This window comes from Sturnus vulgaris, chromosome 1 (genome assembly GCF_052056855.1).
Source record: "Sturnus vulgaris isolate bStuVul1 chromosome 1, bStuVul1.hap1, whole genome shotgun sequence".
Classification (NCBI taxonomy): Eukaryota; Metazoa; Chordata; class Aves; order Passeriformes; family Sturnidae; genus Sturnus; species Sturnus vulgaris.
Window position 1 is genome coordinate 137574278 of NC_142243.1, and position 22586 is coordinate 137596863.

General features: G+C 38.2%; 1 protein-coding gene and 1 long non-coding RNA gene across 3 annotated transcripts in view; one reads left to right on the forward strand and one right to left on the reverse strand.

Annotated features, from left to right (window-relative positions):
• Positions 1–690: 690 nt before the first annotated feature.
• LOC148225549 (uncharacterized) lies at positions 691–6459 on the reverse strand. The gene is made up of 2 exons (XR_015808227.1): positions 6237–6459; positions 691–5876 (listed from the first exon to the last, which is right to left on the reverse strand). It is a non-coding gene; the product is annotated as an uncharacterized LOC148225549 (long non-coding RNA).
• Positions 6460–20771: 14312 nt separating this feature from the next.
• Positions 20772–22586, forward strand: part of ZFPM2 (zinc finger protein, FOG family member 2) — a 305920-nt gene continuing 304105 nt past the window's right edge. The window contains exon 1 of one of the 2 annotated variants that reach the window (XM_014879306.2): positions 20772–21196. In XM_014879306.2, the coding sequence (XP_014734792.1) occupies positions 21157–21196 (40 nt within the window). In that variant the 5' untranslated portion in view covers positions 20772–21156. The remainder of the gene's footprint in view (positions 21197–22586) is intronic. The other variant, XM_014879308.2, reaches the window with a different exon arrangement.

Genomic DNA, 22586 nt, shown 5'->3' on the forward strand with positions numbered 1-22586 from the left:
TACTATCAATAGATTTTTTCAGAAATAAACATTCTGAAATTTCCAATCCAGATAGAAATAAAAGATTCCAGAGTGATATCTGTGCAAAGGGAATGAAAGAGATGTCAGGAAAGAAACTTTTGTATGCATTTTTTCTTTGTACTGATAGCCTCCAAGCTGTAATTTTTGTGTTCAAGGGTGGAAGCAATAGTCAGTTATCCTATCGGAGTGGACCTACTCACTGTTTGAGGAGACTAAATTAGGGGAATGATAATGTTTGCTACTTTGCATTCATGTTCCAAAAACCGTGCTTTAGATGTTTTTGAAAAACAAGTAATAGTTTATTCTATTCCAGACTGAAAATTTAAATGTTTCTTCAGAATGGAACCAGCTTGCAACTCAGTGGATCTTTTTTTCTTCTGTCTTGTTTGGCAATGATGGTGCTTGCCCTCGAGATACTTTCTAAATTTCTGTGCCCTGATTTTGTTTAAAACAAGGCTGAAACACTAAGCAAGGAAATTTTTTTCTTATTCAAGTCTGGAAATTACATGATCACATGGAAGATGCATTTATGGTTTTGGAACCTTGACTGAGCTTTTTATCTCCAGTTTGACCTAAAAAACCCCCTCTCAAATCTTAAAACCAGATACTCCTATTGGATATTTAGACATTTTGTATACTGGTTTAAGACATAAAGGAATGAATCTTAGAACCATTTATAGTTGCTTTATTTACAAGCAGTTTTTCAAATCACTCTACCATGTGGCAGGTGGTTCATCTTTTTTTCTACCATAGGCATGCAGTTTACCAGGTCATAGAATGCAGACTAGACTCTTGTGCATTGTTGTATTGGAAAATTCTCTTTTCCAAACAAAAAAATGGCTATGTAGTGTTGATGAGACATAAAGTTAAATTACTTCTTTACATTATGTACAGTATACGTAGCTTAATTTCCCAAAATATTCTGGAACCTGAAGTTAAAGAAATGTCTTTTTCCTTGGATTTTGAAAATCACACTACTTAGACATATCACTAAGGCTTGGGAACATACCCTAAAGAACAAGCTTTTGCATCCCATCTGCAAGAGCAAGAATCAAAGATAATCTTTTAGATTCTACTTTACTGCATAATTGTGAATGTTATGACTGGCTTTATTTCAGAAATACATTTAAAATAGTTCATGTGCAAGGTTGGGGGAAATCTACTCTGAGGTCATATTTTTCTTTTACTAAGGTTGAGTAAGGGTTATATATGACATTTTAGGGAAAAAAAACAGTAAATGTACTCCTGAGAATTGTTTCAATTAAAAAATTCAGACCTGAATTGGTTTGACTTTCATATATGATATTATATCCTATATGAAATTCAAATTAAATTAAAGTTTTGTTCTAAAAGGCCAGGGGCAGGAATAGGAGGTTAAAATACATTTTAACAGATCACAGCTTTCATGCACTGAATCATAAATATCAGTTGCAAACATAAAAACAGATCAATTCCATTACTAGTGTTCTGATACATTTGACTCATGAACATGGAATTTGAAGACAAAAAAAATACTGAATGTTAGAAAAGTCATACATGTTATACTTACTAAGTCAGAGCTTCTTTAACATTGATTTTAAGATGAAATCTCAACTGGCTGTTTACCAGGTAGTGAAACAGAGTGAATCAAGTCCCTCTAGACTTGCTTGGAAAATCTTGAATCTTCAGTAGTGCCAAAAAGGCTTGAGGAGAAATAGTGCCTGGAATTTGCTCATATTTAAACATTACCTTCAGATGAGAATGAGCTAAGCCGAGAAGAGAAGAGAAGAGAAGAGAAGAGAAGAGAAGAGAAGAGAAGAGAAGAGAAGAGAAGAGAAGAGAAGAGAAGAGAAGAGAAGAGAAGAGAAAGCATGAGAATGTAAGCAAGCAGTAACACAGTCAATGCTGCTCAGTTGTGATTACTCTACCACTTGTACTCCCAGGTACTGATACCAGCTAGGAAAGATTTGTGTTTGTTGGATGATTTTATGTGTCAGTGTAAGAAAATTAAGTTACCTCTGATGTACTGACTTAAGACCTGCTAACTTGAGCTACACACATATGACCCTACTCAGAAAATCTCTCTAGTGCACAGAGGAAGGCACAAACTGCAAAGAACAAAAAAGCTTTTTCCTAGCTCTTTAAAAGGGCACTAGAAAAAAAGCCTGGTAATAAAAGGAAGCAACTGTAATGGAAGAAGCAAAGTAGCAGGGGGGAAAAAACCAACAAACCCAAGAAGGGAAAAAAGAATAATTTTCACAAAAAAACCCAGTATTTTCTACCTTCCACTTGAGAGAGAAGCAGTAGGTGAATGAGGACATACAGATTGTAAATAAAAAAAACTAATGTTGCACATTTGGCAGCTCACAACATTTTCCAACTTCTGTTATTCCCAAGGTTCACCAATACCTGAATTAGGAAGAGATTAGTAAATGAAAGGCAGGAAAGAAAAATATGCCCTGATAACCATCACCCTTATCAACACTAACCAACTCCCAGAAACACAGGACAACCATTTTTTGCCAGTCTATACAAAACGTTATCTCAGAAATGGAGCAAAAAGTAGAATTTGAAAGAAGTCAATTTTATCTGCATATTACCATTGCTTCAAACATTTCTTGAAAGTCTATAATCACATCATGTGAAGAATGAATAATATTTGAAAACATCTACAGCAAAGTGGCGGTGGCTCCGGTTAGGTGAATTTTCTGGCTTAGTCTATTTAATTTCAGTTTTACACATTTACTTTAAAATTTTGTTTCATTGAGTCATGTATAGAATCAAAGGCCCTTCTAGAAAGCTTTGTAATTTTAAGATTATTTCATATTAATTTAATTTTATTACAAATCAAAAGCTGTAGTATGTGGCAAGCTTTTGAGTGCCAAAGAAAATAATCCTTTATTGCTGCTGTTGTTTCATCAACAAGAAGGTTGCATAGTGCATTACTTCTGTAGGTCAAGCCTACTGTGCCTGCTGGGGAGCCTTTCTTCTCCCCTCTAAATGCACTGGCTACAAACATTTACACCTCCTGTAACTTGCTGGCTCTTTGCAGCTCCTTGAGTTCCTTGTTTCATTCTAGACTTTCTAGATATATCCCTACCCTTGCTTTTCTCCCATTACAGGATATCCTCTTGTCTTACCTTCCTGCCAGAGTGTCTTGAAAGCCATTCATTATGGGATTTTAATGTCTTAAAAAGCTGAAAACAGGAGCTCAGGTGTAAGTCTATAGGCTGATGCAGATGCACTTTTAGGTTCTGGGTGTGGTAATCAGAGTTCCACCCACTTTGATTTTCTCTGTTCAACCTATTGATTAGCAGAAATTTATTAAATATAAAATTCCAGACATGGCACAAAGTAGACAGAAATGCCATTGAGCTGCATGTTGAATCTCCCTTCAATTTGGCAGTTGTGCTGCTGCTACTTCTTTGTACCATCTCTCTGCTAACCTATGGATAGCAAAGCAAAGCTGTTTTCCCTAGAATAGTTTAAATACACAATTAAACTACAAGGCCTTCTTAAAATGAAATCCCTGCTTACTGCAGCTGTGAGAACAATTCTTTTTCAGTGGTTAATAGCCCCACTAGTGTGAACCAAGTTAGCTGAGTAGTCATGTTTTTTTTGCTTCTCTCAAGATATGCTTTTGTTAATCTGGATAGGGACAATTCTTTGGCTGTTTCTCCATCATTTTGTTTCTACAATACCATATCAAAACTGACTAATGGGGAGCAATTTCTGTAAGCATACTACATATTCCTATTCAATATTAAAATGACTATCAATACATATGGAATACCAAAATCACACTATATAATTTAAAGAGAAATGTGAATACCTAGAACTTTTAATATGTCATTATTGCCCATAATAATAAGCATTTTTCTTATAAATTGGTATGTTATACTTAGTATAAGACAGATAGCAACATTACATAGCCAAATAACTGAAAAAGAAGTATGCAACAGTAAAACACAATTAGAAATAATTACTATGTTGGTTTTTTTTCCAAGGGCTTTCTACTGAGTTAAATGTTTCCTTGAAATGCATGGACTCTGAAGGTGTTACATGTCTGGGCAGTATATAGATGATGAGAGCCACTGGATTTAATATATGCATTGAACTACAGAAAGGCATTATAGCTTTTGATTTGCATGCTGTATCTTTCTTATGTGCAGTTTTCTGTGCACACAGTGATGTTTTTCTATGTCTAAGACACTTTTGCTGAAACCAACTAGCTGGAAGACCAGCTGGAGATCTTTTCAAAATATACTTCATAATCTTGAAGGAAGGGTATTCTTATTTTTCTGGCCAGCAGTAAATTTTCTACCTCAGTAGCATGGCTTATGGTACAGTATTAAAGATCCAAGCTTTCACAGCAGGTTGTATTGGCTATGTAAGCTTACACTGATTAAGCTTCTAGGAAGAAACAGTCAAATATAAATACACAAAACAACAACACAAATTCTCAATTGAACTTAGCTAAATCAATGAAATGTGAATTGTGAATTTATCTCACTTTAATGTACATTATACGACTAAACCCAATTTAAGAAACAGTCAAATCCATGGCCTATAGATTAATCCATATTGATATTTTCCATGCAGTGTTATTTCGACTTTCCAGCACAAGATATCCAATACTACTGCTCTGTCTGTTGACAGTCACATTGGATTCTTTTAATAAAATCTAGTGTTGCATTGCTGCTAGACCGAACAAGAAGTGAATTTCCACATGGGAAATTTTGGAAGAAAAGTAGATGCAGGTCCTATTATTACTACATCCCAAGGCAATAATACATACTCTCTTTTAGGAACATCAGGTCTATTGATATATACTACAGAAATTAATATAAAAATCACCATTAATTACTGCAGGATTGCACTTGGAGGATGTGGCCTGGAGCCTGGACTCTTCCTCACCTGCCTGACTGTAAATTCCCCTCTAGTGGCTCTTTGGGGCATACATTCTTTGCAGGTATCACTGCTTCTTTTGTAAACAAGGTGAGGTGACAACATCTTTCTGACATTCATTACCTATAAAGTAATTATTATATGAAGATTATGAAGACTGTAATAACACTACTAGGCTCTATCCACACCCCTGCCATGCACACTGCAGAATTCTGTCACTGTGTGCAACTTGGAGCTGGAGCTGTACTGCAAAATCCAGCTCTTTGGCTTATCTTCTCTCATGCCTTTGAAAACCGATTAAGATTCTCTAAAGGTGCTAGGGTTTCCTTTAAAAAACCCAAAAAAACCCAGAGTCAACATTTCAAAATGACAATATTTTTTATGGCTCTTCTGTTTGGCAGACAGGTTTCCAATAAACTTATGAAGATTTTCCTGGCAGTACACATGGCATTTTACCTTGCCATCTGCTGGTGGTCCCCAGCTTCTAGGTTCCTCTGTTTTAGCTTACTATTTCTGTGAAAATCTTCCAAAACTGGGAGCTCAAATCCACAAACAGTCCATGTGGACTTTGCTCAGTAGCTTGTCCTTGATGTCTGGTTAGATCTCACTCACCACACAATGAGCATGAGGACCTTAGTCCTCCCATTTTCCCTGCATCAGAGCTGGATCACCTTGCTTTCAAGGCACTGATCCCTCGGTGCTATCTTAGCTGCCTGGAAGGTCTGGCTCAGGCTGTGACTCTGAGTTTCCAGTTTCTCTGCTGTAGAGCCAAGGGCAGGCAGAGGTTGGTTGATTCACCTTCTCATTTTCATTTAGGACAACAGAGATACAAGGCAAGCCAGAAAAAGCCAGAAGGCTCAGAACTGGTGTTCTTGTTCAGTTTCACATAGAATTTTTCAAATTCTCTTGAATGGAAATAAAAATCTCCTGCTTTGGTTTTGAACAGAAATTCCCCCTTTCTGCTGAAACTGGAAGAAAGTGAAAAAAAAATCTTCAGAGAAATGAACATATCAAATATCACATAAATTTGGAGTCACATGACCCAGACATAAGAGCAATGTTTTCCTTTTTTGCTTCCCCTTGAATGCTCCTATGCAGTCTCAGTGTCATCAATGTGCTGAAATATGCTCTAATCACTGTTTTCCACTGTCTAATAGTCAGCATGCACATGAGCTTTTCCCATAGCACAGAGAATAACAGTCATACAGTCTTGTAACTTTGGCAAATTAAAGCTCATTTTCCCTGAAAAAAGTAAAACTGACTACAGTTTACTATATGCACAAAACAGATTACCAAAGGAAGACAAATATTTTTGTTTCTTTTCTCACCTTGTTCAGGTATATTTATTTTCAAGGGTGCTTGCAACTTCAGAGTGGAAAAGGGCTTTTGAAATTGTTTTACTTTCCAACACTGTATGCCAAAAGGTTGCCTTTGCACCTTTTTCTCAGCTTGGGGGCTGTATGAAAAGGCAAAATAGAGAAAAGCAAAAAATCAGACTACAAGTCCATCTCCAGAAAATGAAAACATTCTATTATTGTAATTGAGATAGATTATATATGTAGAGAAAACAACCTATTCTCATTAAGAATGAGATTTAGTTTCACTTTTTCACACTGAAATAGAACCTTAACCCTTGAGCAATCCCACAGAAATATTTTTATATTTTTAATATTCAATGTGAGACCCTGATCCCACTGAAGTAAATGGCAGAGACTCCATTAACTTCAGAAGAGTCAGATTAATTCCTGATCTCCTTGGCCGTTAGAGTCTGCCCTGGCATCTACCTAGCAGCATAAGAAAGTAAAGTACCATCACAGCAAAGGATTATGTACCTTTGATGAGCATCATGCCATTTCGTAACACAGAGAATTTAAATCATATAGACAGATTATTAATCATTATCATATACCAGATTCTTGTCTTTGTGCTCACCTTTATTGACCTCCACATTTACAGCATCTTTCTAGAATAAAATTTCGAGCAAGTTCTAAGGTTTAGCTTGTTAGCAGCTGTGGTATTGTTTAATATTAGGTTTAGCAGTACAGGAGGGAAGTTCATTAGGGATGCATGTGTTTGGAAAAGGATTTCTGTGGAAGGGAATTCTCCTCTTCAGGAACTGTTTACTGTTCTCTTTTATGAAGTGTAGTTTCTATTGCAGTAGAAATGATGGATTAGTTTTGTTTGTGGAAACTTGTGAACTCCCATTGTTCAGGGGTCTGCAGTGCAGGACATACTTGCAGACAAGTGCAGGCAGTTGGCTGGGAGACAAAGGAAAGTTTTGCTGGAGGACTCACCTGGAAATGATGATTCCAGGAAGTGAAAGTTTGGCTTACTTCAAGTTGTGATCAGCTTAAGATTTACATTCATTCAAATTCCTTTGCAAGTTGTGGACAGGCAAGCAAATTTAATCACTGATACCTTGCAAGCAGACTTTCAGCAAATCTCAAACTGCTGTTAAGGCACCTTTCTTAGTGGCAAAAATGTATGATAATGTAGGGAGGAAAACTATAAAGTTTGTTGGTACAGTATAGGCTTAAACATGATCCAATATAATGCAGCATCTCATCATTCTCTATTTTGTTTTACCCTGTGAGACAATAAGAAACAGCCAGGCAACATTTCTAGATATTAAACTCTTTAAGGGAAGGAATATGTCTCTTTGTGTGCACTTTGAAGTGCCTCCAACATCTTGGTTCTTTATAAACTGTAGTAATAATAATCATTTATTGCCATGCAGAGTGGTCTGGTTTCCCGTTTACATCCAGTATGATTGGTTGTGCTGTGTCGCTGTCCTGTTCATCACTTCTCACCTTCCACTTACATGCAACTTCTATTATGGTTATTTTTAGAACACATAAGGCACTCAAATAACATGATTACAAGTGTGGAACAACAGCTTAGGAAATAGATAGGAGGATAGTTCACAGAAAGGAGCAACATACTGCACCTAAGCTGTGCAAGATCAAACCTGACATTTAAAATCAAAAAGAGAGGGTTTAATAGGAAAACAATGTGATGAGATTACAATGACTCCTCCGTTTATAAAGTTGAGTTACCATCATTTAATGAGTATGTGGATGCATTAAAAAAATCCTATATGTATGCATCCACATGTGTGTCTATCTATATTGGCAATATATGTGTGTAAATATGTGCAGGTATACCTGGGATGTGTGTTTATGTGTGTGTGTGTTTTACAAAATACCCAGAAAATATTGTGCTGCAGGAAACAAAACAACCAACGGTAAGGTCCCATAATACTGTTTTACATTTCTGGAGAGAAGTAAAATGACCATAAGTTTCCCATTCATGGAATCTGAGCAATCCTCACAGAAAGCTTCATTTTCTGTCAGCTTCAGGAATGACATATATTTACATGCATTCAGACAGTTTGTGATGCCTAGAGGCAATGAGTATGGGGAAAGGAGCAGTGTGGAATGCTCTCCCAGCTCTGGCTGACAGAGGGTACTGAGTGTTTTGTTCCAGTTGTCAGTCGTTAGAGCACCCCTGCGATTTCTCCAGCTTCGTGCTGAAGGCTGTCTTGGGTTCTTATCGCCAGGATGGTGCTGAGATGGTGGAGGCATAAAAGAATCTTTATTTCCCTTCTTTATTTCAGTGTAGCAGAGGAATGAGCTCAGTATAATAGAGCCACTACAGGTAAAGTTTGTAAGTCTGTGTTCCTCAAGGTATCGATTTTTTGTGATGTCTATCACTTACCAGGTAATGGAGAAATTTTGCATCAGATAAAACTTTTACCCCTATTTAATTTTTTCTGTTGAATCAAATATTGTAGTTGGTCTATCAAAAAAGCTACAATATTTTGTTTGAAAAATACATTTTGAATATAGATGAAGCAATTTTAAAAATTATTATAACTCTTCCTATCACAGGTACTCTTTACTATAATCCTCTGAAAATTCTTGTTTGCCCTAAACCTGTTAGATTATCTATATTTGCTTCTGCTGATGGCTCTCACAACTGAAAACTTTAGTCTTGGGTCAATTTTACTTACATTCAATAGTCTCATTTATTTTCCGTTTCATCATTTAAGTTTAACATTCTTTTGATGCTCCTTCACTTGGCTCATGTTTCTCTGATCATATTAGGTCAAGGTGTGTATACAACTCACTAACATCCAATGGGACTCTAAAGCACTGGCTGGAGGTTTTATAATTTGCCAAAGAGCATAAATTCATTACTACATTTCTGTATTGTTACATTACTTTATATCTCTCAGAGTAAAAAAAATGTAGTAAGACATTATTCTAAATAAAGAAATTATACCCCGTAGATTTTAATTGATTTTGAATCATTAAGGCTTGATAATTAAGTCAATGTACACATCTAAAATAATTTTAACACCTTGAAGCAATGTAATTTTGCCTTAAAACTACTTTTAATTTCAATTTTACTTGAAGAGGGATTGCTACAGGTCTTAAATAGCTGACAGAGATGTCCATGATGAGGTAACATCTGGATGAAATTTAATGTTTTGAGAAAATAACTAATTTTAAGTAAAATAACTCAGCCTGAAACAGACGAAGGTCCAGCCTTCTATAGAATCTTTAATTTTAATAATTATTTTGGAGAATTTGTAATTACTGAGAGCAAAGAACATGGAATAGGGTATAAGCATTCCAGCTCTACTGCTTAGAAGCCCATAGAATAATGTAGTCAGTAAAGAGGTGTCTGGGGACATTGGTTGACAAGGTCAAGTGGTTGGATTTAATCAAATTCATTTTGTAGCTGGAGATTTAGTCATGGTTATAAGATAGAGAAGTCATCTCAAATAAGGAAGCCTAACAAGAAAGTAATAGATCATCTGCATGAAGTGAAATATATTGCTCTCAGCCATTTAGTTTCATGTCAGAATTAAAGGAAGGTTTTGGAAGTACAATTCTAGCACGGGCTATTTAAATACAAGTAAGTGATAATGTAAAGCAGCTGTGTTTTTTTTAGTGATATTGTGGATCTCTGGTAACAGTTAAATGTTATTGCTACTGGGATACACTGATGTCATTAACTGGTTCAGGACAAAGATCTGTATTTCATTACCAGTTTCAAAATTTGTATAGTTTTAATGTAAGGAACTGGTTTTCAACACCTACAACCATAATGGAAATTTAAGGCAGATACAGCTTTAGTTTCACACGGAACTGCTCTCTGATTTTCCTATTCTGTTTGAAAATAGAAGAGACTGCAGGAGCTCAGCTGCAGAAACAGAAACTGAGCTGTCTCACAGATCATGCTCATTGCCTCAATTCAAGATTCAGATCATATGAAATGTCTGAAGTTTAGAGCTTTGTATGAGCTACCAAATTTTGGAACAGATAGACTGAAATTGTGATGATGTCAAGATCTGCAATCCTCTCAGAGAACAGGGGGATTTGTTATGAATCACTGATCAATAATTGTTCCTGGTCTAAAATTGGAACCAGAGTTGCTGTGTGTCATAAAGGACATCCTCTGGTGTTTTAGACTTTTTACCAGGCTCATTTAGCATATGCATGCCTTTGTGTTCTAAGATCAACTTGTTACAAATCCCTTGCTCTGAATTTTAAAAATCTGAATGAGTTAAATTTATTTTAACTTGTTTTCTTGCATTCAATTCAAGACACTATTTTGAATACATAGGGTTTTTCTTTTAAAATGTATACAACCCAAAATGAAAGAATAAAATTAAAGAAAATAGATTAAAGCTGTGTATTTTTATAGAATGGAAATTTTTTGGAATTAAAGGCTCTAGGAATAGGTCCATCCGACTATATCACCCAATTCAAAGGTAAGGTGGTTTTTTTGTTTGTTTGTTTGTTTGTTTGTTTGTTTTTGTTTTTTATTATTTAACTGAATTTTGAAGCTATAAATGAAAGTGCTTCACTTTTTAAACAATTATTTTCATAATTCAAAATCCACCATGACAGGCATTTAGGCATTTTCTTGGTTAAAAGACTAAACTTCCCGTTCTAGAAGTCTATGCCCCTAGTCCTTAAATATTATCTGTTACTGAATATTTTTTTCTGAGTGTGATCTCCCAGAACTATCTTGGTCATAGTAAAATACACTTGATTCTCATCAGCATTACTCATAAGCCATTCCTCAGATCATCCAACTTTCTTTCATTTCCTGGAATTTCTTTTTCTTCCATACTGCAGTGCATAGGACTAAGGTTAAAATCCTAGGACAAGGAGTTAGGAGTAAGAACAAGAGAAATTATTGACAAATACTGAAAAGAATATGAAAGGTAAGTGATAGGACCATGTAAGTAAGTGAATAGGAGTTGAAAATAAGATACGAGGCAACAAATAGACAAAATAAGGCATACTCATCAATGCTTTCTGTCTTTTAAATGATCAAAGCTTTGTTTTCATGAGGTAGAAACTGATGGTTCTTCCTGTAGGTCCCACATCTTGCATCCAGAGCCTTTTTCTCAAACTGCCAGGCAGAATGATAGGTTGGAGGACAATTAAATTCACCTGTTTGTGGTGTTAAAATGAATGTTGCAGGTCCACAGCTCTTCTGGCAGCATGATTAGAGTTAAAAGATGTTAAAAGTCGCCAACTGGGGACGATTTAAGAATAAGAGAAATGTTAATCTCGTATAGGTATTGGCTGGCAATCTTCTACAAGTAAATGTGTACATGGAAAGATTCACAACCTGCATTTTGGGCAAGACAATCAAAGCTGATTTGAATTCACCTGCAACAGGGTTGCTAAAGACAACTAATGACATTTCTGAGTAGGACTTTCATTTTTAAAACATTTTATAGTTATGCCACTGGTTTTCTTCTATACAATTTGAAATGTTTTGCATTTTTAAGTGACACGGGTTAGCCATTTAGATGTTGGTATATCCATATTATGAACCAGTGAACAAAAAACATGTGTGCTTCAAATGCTTACCACCAAGCTCCAAACTTTTACACTTGTTTGTGGGGTTATTCTTTATGCCTCAGAGCACCCAAACCCGTAAGTAGTCCCAAAGCTATGTGTCCTACTGCCACATAGATTTTATGAAATACATTTGCACTACAAGTGTTATAGCACAAATATAAATCAATATTTGTGGTACTAATCAGTTGATACTGTCTTAGAAAATTAATTCATAATATTATAGTTTTTTCAGTTGATCTATGCATGGTAATCATATGAAATCCACATCCACATCCAATTCTATGTTTAGGTATTGTAATGAGTTTTTATGTAATATTTAGATTAATAACTACTCAAAATTTTGAAGAAATTTTATACTTTGCACAACTGAAAGATATTAGAAAAAAGTACATATTTGGAAATTTTATTATTAATTATTTCAGTAGGCTACCTCTACTCAACAATGGCTCAAACAATATTTTTCACTTTACAGAACAAAATAAAAACTTAAGAACCCTTTAGAATAGCAATTATCTTGTTTTATCATCACAAGAAGATGCATTCTGGGAAGCAGAAAATACAGCCAATAAAACAGATGTCCAAGTACCATACACACTAGGAGAGCAGAAAATATCATGGAACTATCCATGAGTACAATGACAGGAATACTGACAAGAAAATTTTAAAAATTGTTTGATTTGTTAATTATTTTGAAAGAGGTAAATTTGTATTCTGTCATCCTAAAATTCTTAGCCCAGAAATAACATGGACCCTCATGTAGTTGTTATACAGAACAAAATGATGGATTAAGGACTTGGTGCTATTTGGAAGCAAACTGGGGACAAAGCAAAGAAAGCAGTGCTGTTAATGATGTAACGAAATTAAGAATGTAAGTAGTTCTTCATTAATTATTGCAGTCTGTAATTCAGGAATTGGATGAGCACAAGCAACATACACAAAATTTTGCTTTTTTTGTTTGCCCCAGTCCTACAGAGTGAGTGAAACGGAATTTAAAGTGCAAAACCACATTGACTAAATAAGCTCATCTATGGCTATTTGAGTCTATTTGATGTAATCTACCATTTCACAGCCAGAAAGTGGCCACAGGAACAACCTCCAGGGAAAGGATCATTTAAACATTGAAAAAATCTTTCTAGGATTTTATTGGTCAATGTCCATAAAAGCAGGAATATATGATCCATATATTAGATTGTTTTGTGTTCATTATAGAAATACTTTCAAATAAAGGGAAACTGATTTGAATGAAACAAGCTCCATACACAAATAAACTCATAGATCTGACAGCTAGCTTTACTTGGTTGCTTACATCAAAGTGTAATGTGTGCAAAGTAATTTGCTTTTATGATTGGAGAACACTACTCAGTTTTATTGATGAAAATTATTTTATAAAATTGAGGGCAACTTTCTCCTTTGGGTTCTTGAAGGGAAAAGGCTAGGGAATGATTATTCTTCAGGACTTTTTTTTTGGAGAGCTTCCACCTTAATCCTTTTAAAATCAATGGTTGGGAAACAATCATGAACTCTGATTTTCTCCTTTTTATGCTAGTATAATTCCTAACTATCAGTATCAGTCAAAGGATTGTCTCTAGAGAAACATTTTTGGAAGCAGCTTGATTCAAAATTTAATTTTAATTTTCAAGAGGGTTTAAAAAGGACAACTGAAAAGAATTCTAAGTTATTGAGACTTCAGAAAAATTTCAACCCTACTTTTACATTTTAAAGTGTTATGCGAATTTTTGGAAGTTACTTGTGGATTTTAGGAGAGAGGAATTTGAACTAAATTTTGTTGTGAGCAGATATAATGTGAAGGAAATAAACACCACATATACTGCCAATTTCTTCAAAATCAATGATGCATTTAAATCCACCAACTCTGAGAATCATTTAGCTTTATTGTGTTGTAAATTGGGCTACTAAAAATCCTATAAGTTTTCTCAAAAACAATATGAGGTTACAAACTACTGAGGGAAACTGTATTTTCCCTTTGTTGTTCATTCCACCGGACTATTATATCTTTCACTAAGTTTCTAAGTTTGCTGTGCAAAGCATCTGATTCTGAAGGTAGAAAACCTTGGGAGGTCACACTTTCAAAAGACTACATTGGAAGATTTCCTTTCTAACATAGTCAATTCTATTTATAGGATAAAGGCAAAAATTGAAGAGTTGTATAAATTATGAACATCCCCTTAATAACCCAAAACATGTCCATGCTGCTGAGAGGAACCTAAAATCTCAAAAAGAGAGTCTGTGCTGGCATGGACTTTGAAGTTTCAATATATTCTCCTGTTCATGATGATGATGCATAGTTTTATTTATACCTCAAAGTGGTAAACAATACCAGCTCTGATACATACAGAGGACAATTTATGTAACTGCTCTGAGGGAGGGAAATTTCATTTGTACAATATAAGGAACAGATAGGACACAAGTACAATGATACCATATACTCTACCAGCTGTCATTGCACATCTGTGTAAGAACATCTGCTCAGTGGATATGTAGCAAAAGAAAAACTTGTTGAAAAAAAGTTGAAGTTTATGAATGTCATTATAATGACATAATGATAAACGGGTACAAAAATACTTATAGAGGAATGGCCATATATGTTTCCAGTTTTCTATTTTTAATGTCTTGATCACGCTTTTATGAATAGTGTTGAGATGATGGTATGTATGCAACCTCCTTCACTGAAACTGGGCACACTGAGATGCCCATAACATCTTATTTGGCAAGAGCAGAGACACTACTAATAGTTTCCAAAATAAGTGTACGTAACAGTTATGAAAGAAGACCAAGGAGAAGACAAAACACTATTTTACTTCAAACTCTGCATTTAAGGTTGTACTTTATACTCGTGTCACTACTTTATAAGACTTGCACTCTGAAGTCATAAACCATAATTTGACAATATTAATGTTATCTTTTCACTGTTAAGCTATGTCTACATGAAGTACTGCTGTTGGCTTATCTAAAATAAAATTAAGATAGAAATAAAGATTTTAAAACACTACAGCTGTTAATTTCCTTTTTCTTGTTTCTTCTATTCTACTATCCCTTAACTTTCCTTACTTTTTCTCATATCTTATTCTGAACTCCTTCCTCTCTGGGCTTATCAGCTTCAAGAAAGTTCATGCTACATGAATTTGCATGTCTGAGCAAGCTGCCTCTCTCAGAAGCCCAGACTGTACACTTAAGACTGTGCTAAGGGTAGCAAGTTCCTAGGGAGGGTAGGGTCATGGAAAGCAGAGAATTCCTCTTGAGTTGTAACAAAACTGGCCTCTGAAGGCCACACACATGCCGAAACAGTAAGTTCCTGCTGCTGTGGGCTGCAGTCTTTCTACTAGCAGAAATCTGCATTGTGGTGTGGAGTTATATATGTTTCAGTACATTTCTAGGTTTTCAGTAGCCATCTGTAAGCAGTGGGGTGAATGGGCTGCATGTCAGACAACCAAGGTATCCAGGAATATTTCCTCATAGGACACTGTTCCTTCCATCCCATTCTCCAGATGCTGTCATATGTGTGATACAATATTTTGTTGTGAACATGCATCCATATTGTCAGCTTTGTTCAAAAAGATTTCTCTGTCTATGCCACACCTACTGGATTTTCTTTTCCAGCTGAAGGCATAGTACATGACAGGTTAGCTTGTGCAAGTCAGTTTTGCAGTAGAATCTTGCTGATATTGAGATATATTTTTTCCTATAAGGAGAGCATGGATGTCAAAATTAGGAGCTGAGTTGTATGTATAATTTTTCAGAAAGAAATGAAATATTTTTTCCAGGCAATGCAACAGTCCTGTGCAGTGAAAAAGCGTATTTTACATTATTATCGTGGCTACTCTGTGATTCTGATTTAAAGTTGCCCAAAATATCTAAGCAGTTTGGTTGACTATCATTTTGTTCATCTATAAGATTACCTGAGCAGTATCAGAGAGCATCCAGTCAGGAAATGAAGAATAATCTTTGCCACTATTTTTGGATAACAAATAAGATATAAATTTTAATGTGAGATGAAAAGTATCTTGCATAACTGAACTATCAAAAGAGATCAGTGATTTCTGCTCTAAATAAATACATGAAGAGAGACAGCAAACTGACACCATGAAAATGCTAAGCTTCGTACCGACCAAAAATTAACTCAGATTCAGAGAATACCCTTTTCAGGAGAAGTCTACTTAGGAATCCAGAAAGTTTCTGAGGTCACCATTTATTTCTATGCTATTCTTCCCTCTCCATATGTAGTGGACATGAGTTTTGGCCTCTAAAAACTGGCAGATCTCCCAGAATGGATGCAAAGGTCTGGACTATCAACGTGAAGTCTGACTCAGCACTGATTCCAGCACTCTGTGAGTCTGGCTTCCCACATTGCTGCATCCACTGAAATCCTGTGGCCAGGAACTTCACCGTAGGGTTGTGCTCATTCCTAGGGAGCAGAACATTCACAAAAAAATGTAGCAGCAATTTGGTTCTAACTTGTCTTCAGGACTGGTTGAAAGGGCAGTTCACATCCACTGGTCTCACCTGTTCTCTTTGGATATCCTCAGATCTTCTGCAGGTTCCTTTGCATGTGACGAATCTGCCTAGCAGCATTTTTTTCTGTATGTCATCTAGAAACACATTGGCAGAGTTTTTTCTTCTTTATTTCAAAAGCCAGAGGAAGCTTTAATTCTAAATTCAAAGCTCAGACTGATCATCCATCAGCTGCCCAGAGATATAATTAGGTCTATTTTCTTGCTGTCTTAGAATATATGTATGTCTGGCATGACCACACAAAAAATCTACATAGTGTGAAATAAGAATAAACTGTTGATTTATCCAAGAGCAGGAAAAGCGTGAATTGTCCCAAATTCATACTAGAGGGGTATTCTGAGCCTTAAAAATTTCATGCTCAGTCTAGTTAAGTATTTCACTATTGACCAATGAAAAAGAGGAATAAATTCTAAAAAGCTATGCCATGTACTGTTTCTAATGCTTTAAGTGGACAATACTTGGGAAAATACCAGCTTTTTCTTTTTCATTAAGAGCTAAAGAACTATGATTAAGATCATGGAAAAATCCAAGTCCTTACTATGGAAATCGCAGCCTAAGAGCCCAACAGAACCGATACAATTATATTTTTAACATTATACATTCTTATTCAGTGTTATGAATAGTCAGAACTTGGTTATGTATACAACACAAAAATTAAGCATATTTTCTTCGAAAATCAATTGCTGCCTAAACTTCATGGTCTCTTCATTATACAGCAGTATCTTTGCATGCAATCATACAATCTGTATCCAGATTTATGTGAGAATTCTGAAGTTAAATTCCTCAGTGTAAATTTTTTTTTAAGGGAAATCTATCATTTCTAGTCAAGAGGTTAATTCTGCTTCCAAGAAAATATTTCAAAATTTTAGTATTTCCTCCTTTCAATGAGAGAACAGAAAGATTGCTCTAAGAATCATTAAGTTTTCTCCAACAAAGGACATTGTTTTTAAATTTCTACATATCATCCATATGTAAGAAAGTTGCTAACACTTGAAATCTAAGCTGCACGTTTCCTAGTTTCATTGCCAGAATATAGGCATTTCAATAATTTAAGTTTTAAACTGTGATAACCATTGAGTTAAAGGGTTTCTAGAAACCTTTGTAGAATCTTAGCAAGTGTTGGAAGTTAAAGTTCAAGTTGACTAAGAAGTGAGCCTCTGTGGAGGTTATTTTCTTCTTGAGATATTGTAATTAACTAAGAACATTCATCTTCTGGACTGGTCCTATGCCACCACTGCTCACATCCTGTTACCATTTTGGTTGAACACTTTTTAAGCTATTCTTACTGCATCATTTCCTAATTATCTGTCTGTACCTTCAGCTTTTGGACAGAGGGCCACCATTCTCTCAGTGCAAAAACTGATGCAGCTGTTGCCAGATGCTGCTGTTGCCTCCCAGGTAGCATCACTGGTCCCCTGGCCATGCTGGCCGAGCACTCAGAACGCTTTCTGATTGCTACAGGCAACATTCAACAGGTGAGCGTGAAGAGCCAGTGAATGGTACAGGCACCGCAACCTTGAATGGACAACACTGTAACTACGTAGCACTTTCGATAGCAGTTCAGAAAATTACGCAGTTTGGCAGAGAAAGGTAATTTGTAAGATTTGAAAGATCTACTCTGAATGATGCTCTCTGCAGGTTAACAAAAAATGCTGGGCCTATTCTTGAGCCCTGAGGGAAAGCGGCTCAAGCCCCTGTCACAGCAAGAGCAGGCGGCCTTGCCCGCACGGCTTATCAGGAGCAGCTCCTGGTGAGCAGCACCGGAGACCGGCCCGACAATAGCGCAGCGTCAGGCATCACGTGCGGAGCCCGGGCTGCTCCCGGGCCCAGCCCAGCAGCTACACCAGCCTGCTACACACTTCTGCCATCTGCGATATACGGCAGGCTACTCGTTCTGACAAAGAAAACGGGCAATTTCCATGAAGTATTAAAAGTGCACTAAATAAGAGTTCCTCGATAAATGAGAGAAAATGGCTCATTAGTTTACACCATTAATTACGGTAAAATAGCAGGCATATGTATGTTTCATTTTTTGGAATTTCACAAACAGCTTTTTTAACTTTAGGTAAACAGGTCAAAAAGAACCTGAAATACATCAAAATGACTAAATGTAATAATCCTTTAAGAGATCAAACATGTCTCTGAATGGCCATAGAAATAATGCAACTTCATATGAACTGTTTGAGCTGATGAAGCAGAAAATAGCCTTAATGCCTCAGAATAGAGAAAATATGTAACTAACATTACTATTTAAATATTAACAAAAGCAGGAGTCAGCACAAAAATTATGCTATGTGATTTACCCTAAACAGTATTTAAGAATAAACACTTAGAGACTCTAGCATTGCTTCATTTTGCATTGTTGTTTATCACTTATTTGTAACTGGTTTGCACCACATAAAGTGTACTAACTTTTAAGCTACAGTGACAGTTTTACAAGTTACAGTTCATATATCATTCAAATGTTGGAAACAGATTACTCAACTTCATTCTTTAGCATTTAAACAACAGTAGGTTTAAAGGCAGTATCTGTCAAATTGCCTGTGCAGACTAAAAACTGTGAGAGCCTGGCAACAAAATAGAAACAGAAATAAATGGTCAACCTATATGAAGGAAAAGACATTCTAATTAGGGAACCAGACTTCAATTTAAGAGCATTGAGAATGTTGAATGGATAAGATAAAACATTAACTTAAATTTGGAAGATGGGTATCTCATCCATGTAAGTACTCTTTTGAGCCTTTGTAAAAAAAAACTAGCAGAGCATTTCACTTTGTGTATTCTTATCATGTTTATCTATTGCCATAGAATAGACAGTCCAGCAAACACTACCACTGTCACACTAGCAGTTAACCAAGAGCCTACACCTCTAGGAAAGAAACTGAAATACAAATTTGGCACACCACAGTCACTTCAGCTAAACAGAAAACACTTTTTATTTAATCAGAGTCTTTAATGTATCTCAACAACTACAAATATTAAATATTGTTCACAGATTCCATCAGAAAATTTTAGTAGACTGCAATGTTAGAATTCCTGCTGCTTGTATGAAGACTTCTGCAATATTGCCCCAAAAAGAAGCACTGAATGTGTCAAAGACGTCAAGTCAAAAACTGCTACTGTTGACCGCATTTTGACCACAGAGGTAAGACTGAAAGCAATGCTTAACAGTTTACCTGAATATAAGTCCTGCTAGTGAACACTAAGAACACTTACTGTTGTATTACACTCATGTGTCAGATCTGAAATTTCTGGAAGTACAGTAATAAAGACATTTCAGTATCATATGTCCTTCTTTGGCATCCATGAAATCAGGCTGATTCTTTTTTGTTTGTGTGGATAGTTTTTCTTCCAGAATTTTTTAAAAGTTAGTGTTTGACAACACTGAGGTGGTGGTAATGGGCACGCAAAGCTTGGCAATGCACTGAGATACAGAGCACAGTCTGTTCATAGTGGGTCACTTTCAACTATTTACTACGTAAATGAGATTATTCAAGAACGTTCAAGAGAAATTTACAGACTGTAAACATGAGCATTGCTTTAGCTTTGTTCAAATACTTAACTGGTGTCAGTAACAGGAGCGTCAAATGTTGGCTTCTACCGAGCAAGAAAAAATGTTCACTATTATCACTATTTAGAAAGGCGAAACTAACGAAGCCGAGGGAGTCGGCCGGCTTGTCTCCTCGCTCAGCTACGAGTCAGAACCCGAGCTCTCGGGGGCGCGGGGGGCAAACAGCGATGGCCGCACAGCCAGCACTCCTCAGGCTACCGCAGCTGAGTGCAAGCGGCCAGAGGACCGCCAGGGAAGGACGCTGGCAGCTCGTCCGTCCGTCCGTTTGTCCGTCCATCCGCGCAGGCAGCGCCCCGGGCTCCGGGCCGGCTCCGGCACCTGTGAGGTGCAGCGGGACCCTCCGTGCGGAGGGCGCGGTGCCAGACCTGCCCCGGGCTCGCAGCCTTGGGCCGTGCGGGACCGCCCGGCCCGGGGCCAGCGCGGCGGAAGAGCCGCTCCTGCCGCGGGCAGCGCTCAGGCCGGGGCTGCGGGCGGAGCGTGGGGACACCGGCTGTGCCGGGACATCCCTGTGCGGGCGGGGGGACTCGTGCCGCCCGCCCGCTGTCACCGAGTTTCTTCGCCCGTTCGCCCGCCGCGCCTCTTTCGGGAAAGTTGCGGCTCTCCCCGCCGCCAGAAGCCCTGGCAGCGCCGGGACGATTGAAGCCTCCCGCCTCGACAGCCCGTGCCCCAGAGGCAGGAGGCGATTTGCATGCGGACTTGTCGCTGGTAGTAGCCGCTGCCCGTCAAGCCTGACGGACAAACGCCCCCCTCTTTCCGCCCCCCCGTCCCGGAAAGCCCCTCCCTCGCCCCCTCCCTCGCCGGCACCTCCTGCCGCCTGTCAGTCGGAGCGGAGCGCGGCGCGGGCAGCGGAGGCGGCGCGGCAACGGCAGAGAGCGGGCGGGAGAGGGAGAGAGAGAGCGAGGAGCCAAGCTCTCCCCTCCCTCTCTCCCTCCCTCCCTCTCTTCCTTCCTCCTCTCTCCCTCCCTCCCTCGCTCCTTCCCCTGCTCCCTCCCTCCGCTCTTTCTGCTTCTCTCTCCCCTCATTCTCGCTTTCCGTCTCACCCACCCCGATCTCCGTTTCTCTTCCCCTCTTCCTCCGTCACGCGCGCACACACTCTTTCCCTTTTCCTTGTTTTTCTGTCATTTGACTTTGCATCTCAAGGCGGCCACCGGCTTCTCTATGAATCCCGTCTGTTGATCTGTCACCCTCCCTCCACCCCCGTCCCCTCCCAGCTCCACTCCTGTACCTGGAGCAAGGCAGGAGCGGCAGCCGAGCAGCATGTCCCGAAGGAAACAGAGCAAACCCAGGCAGATCAAACGTAAGTTTCCTGAGGGGGGCTCCCTCTAACAGACTTTTATTTATCTCGTTCTTGGGATACGCGAGAGAGGTGGGTGTGGGGAGCAGTAGAGGGGTCCGGAGTACGGACCGATGATGAAACTTTGCCAGAGAGGCTGAAGATGGGGAGAGAGAAAGGGGACGTGAGCGAAAGCCGGGAGCTGCTCCGATGCGGGCTGAGCAGGCTCCTCACTGTCTCGGTATTATTCGCTCCTTTTGAGCCCATGCTGCCGCCCCGTAGTGTGTTCAAACTATTACTCCGTGTTTCGGAGCGGGATCGCTCATGTGTTTTCAAGTTGCACTAGCGTCGGGAGAGCACGCAAACCAGCCTGCGAACACCACTCAGCAACTTTCTGCTCCTAGCGCGTGTGAACAGACCCATGCCGAGCCTGGGCTGCAGTAAGTACCAGAGGATCGCAGAAACTGTGTGCGGGAAAAGACGAGCAAGTTGGCGCGGGCAGCGCCGCGCCGGCAGCGGCCCCGCCGTCCCCCGGGCCGCGCGGCGCCCCCGCCCCCGCGGCGCCCGCTCCGCACCCGCACCGCGGGCGCACGCTCGCCTTTGCCGTTTTAGGGGCTTTAACGCTTCTGAGCTCTCTTCTGTGTTGAGAAACAGGTGTGCTGAAGGCTTTTAGTTGAAGATACGCTGCCTAGTAGTGCTCACAGTTCACTTCTCTTGCCTGTGACACACGACAATCTTCACTCCATAAACTTTTTGTGCTTTAGTTTATTCATCTGAACAGGTCTAGCTGTCGGGACTAGAAGAAATGTCAGGCGTTTCCAAATAGGATCTATAAATATTTTTGTTATAAAATCAGCGGCACTGGTCTGATGTATTTTCATTGATGTTCTGTATTACAGAACTCCATTCAAAGTAACCACCATGGGACGTGGAGAAGCGCTTTCAGTAGTATTTTCCTTATTGATTTCTGACTTCAGAATGCTTACTGATAGCCCACTTCGGATGGAATATATATTGAATTGGCAAACTGATTTATAAAAGAAGAAAATGATCTTCATGTTGAAAAAGATTAGTCCCTGTAAAGTAGTACTGGCTGACAATCTCTACTTTGTAGAAATTATCTTTTTATCTGATAAATACAAATAACCATTATAGTTTCAGTTTTCATTTTAGTGAAGTAGCTTAATATAATTGAAACTTTTTGTGACATATTTTTGAGTTGCATATTATTTTGTGAATCACGAAACTTTGATTTACTTTGGAAATTGATATTCCCAAATAAATATGCCATGTGCTTTTAAACTTATGCCTGTCTTATTTACTATTAAGTTAAATGGTCGTGTTAGTTCTTTAAAATCATGCATTTTATGTGATTTGATTATGAAAGTTATTTAGAAAGACTTTCTAGCCTGTG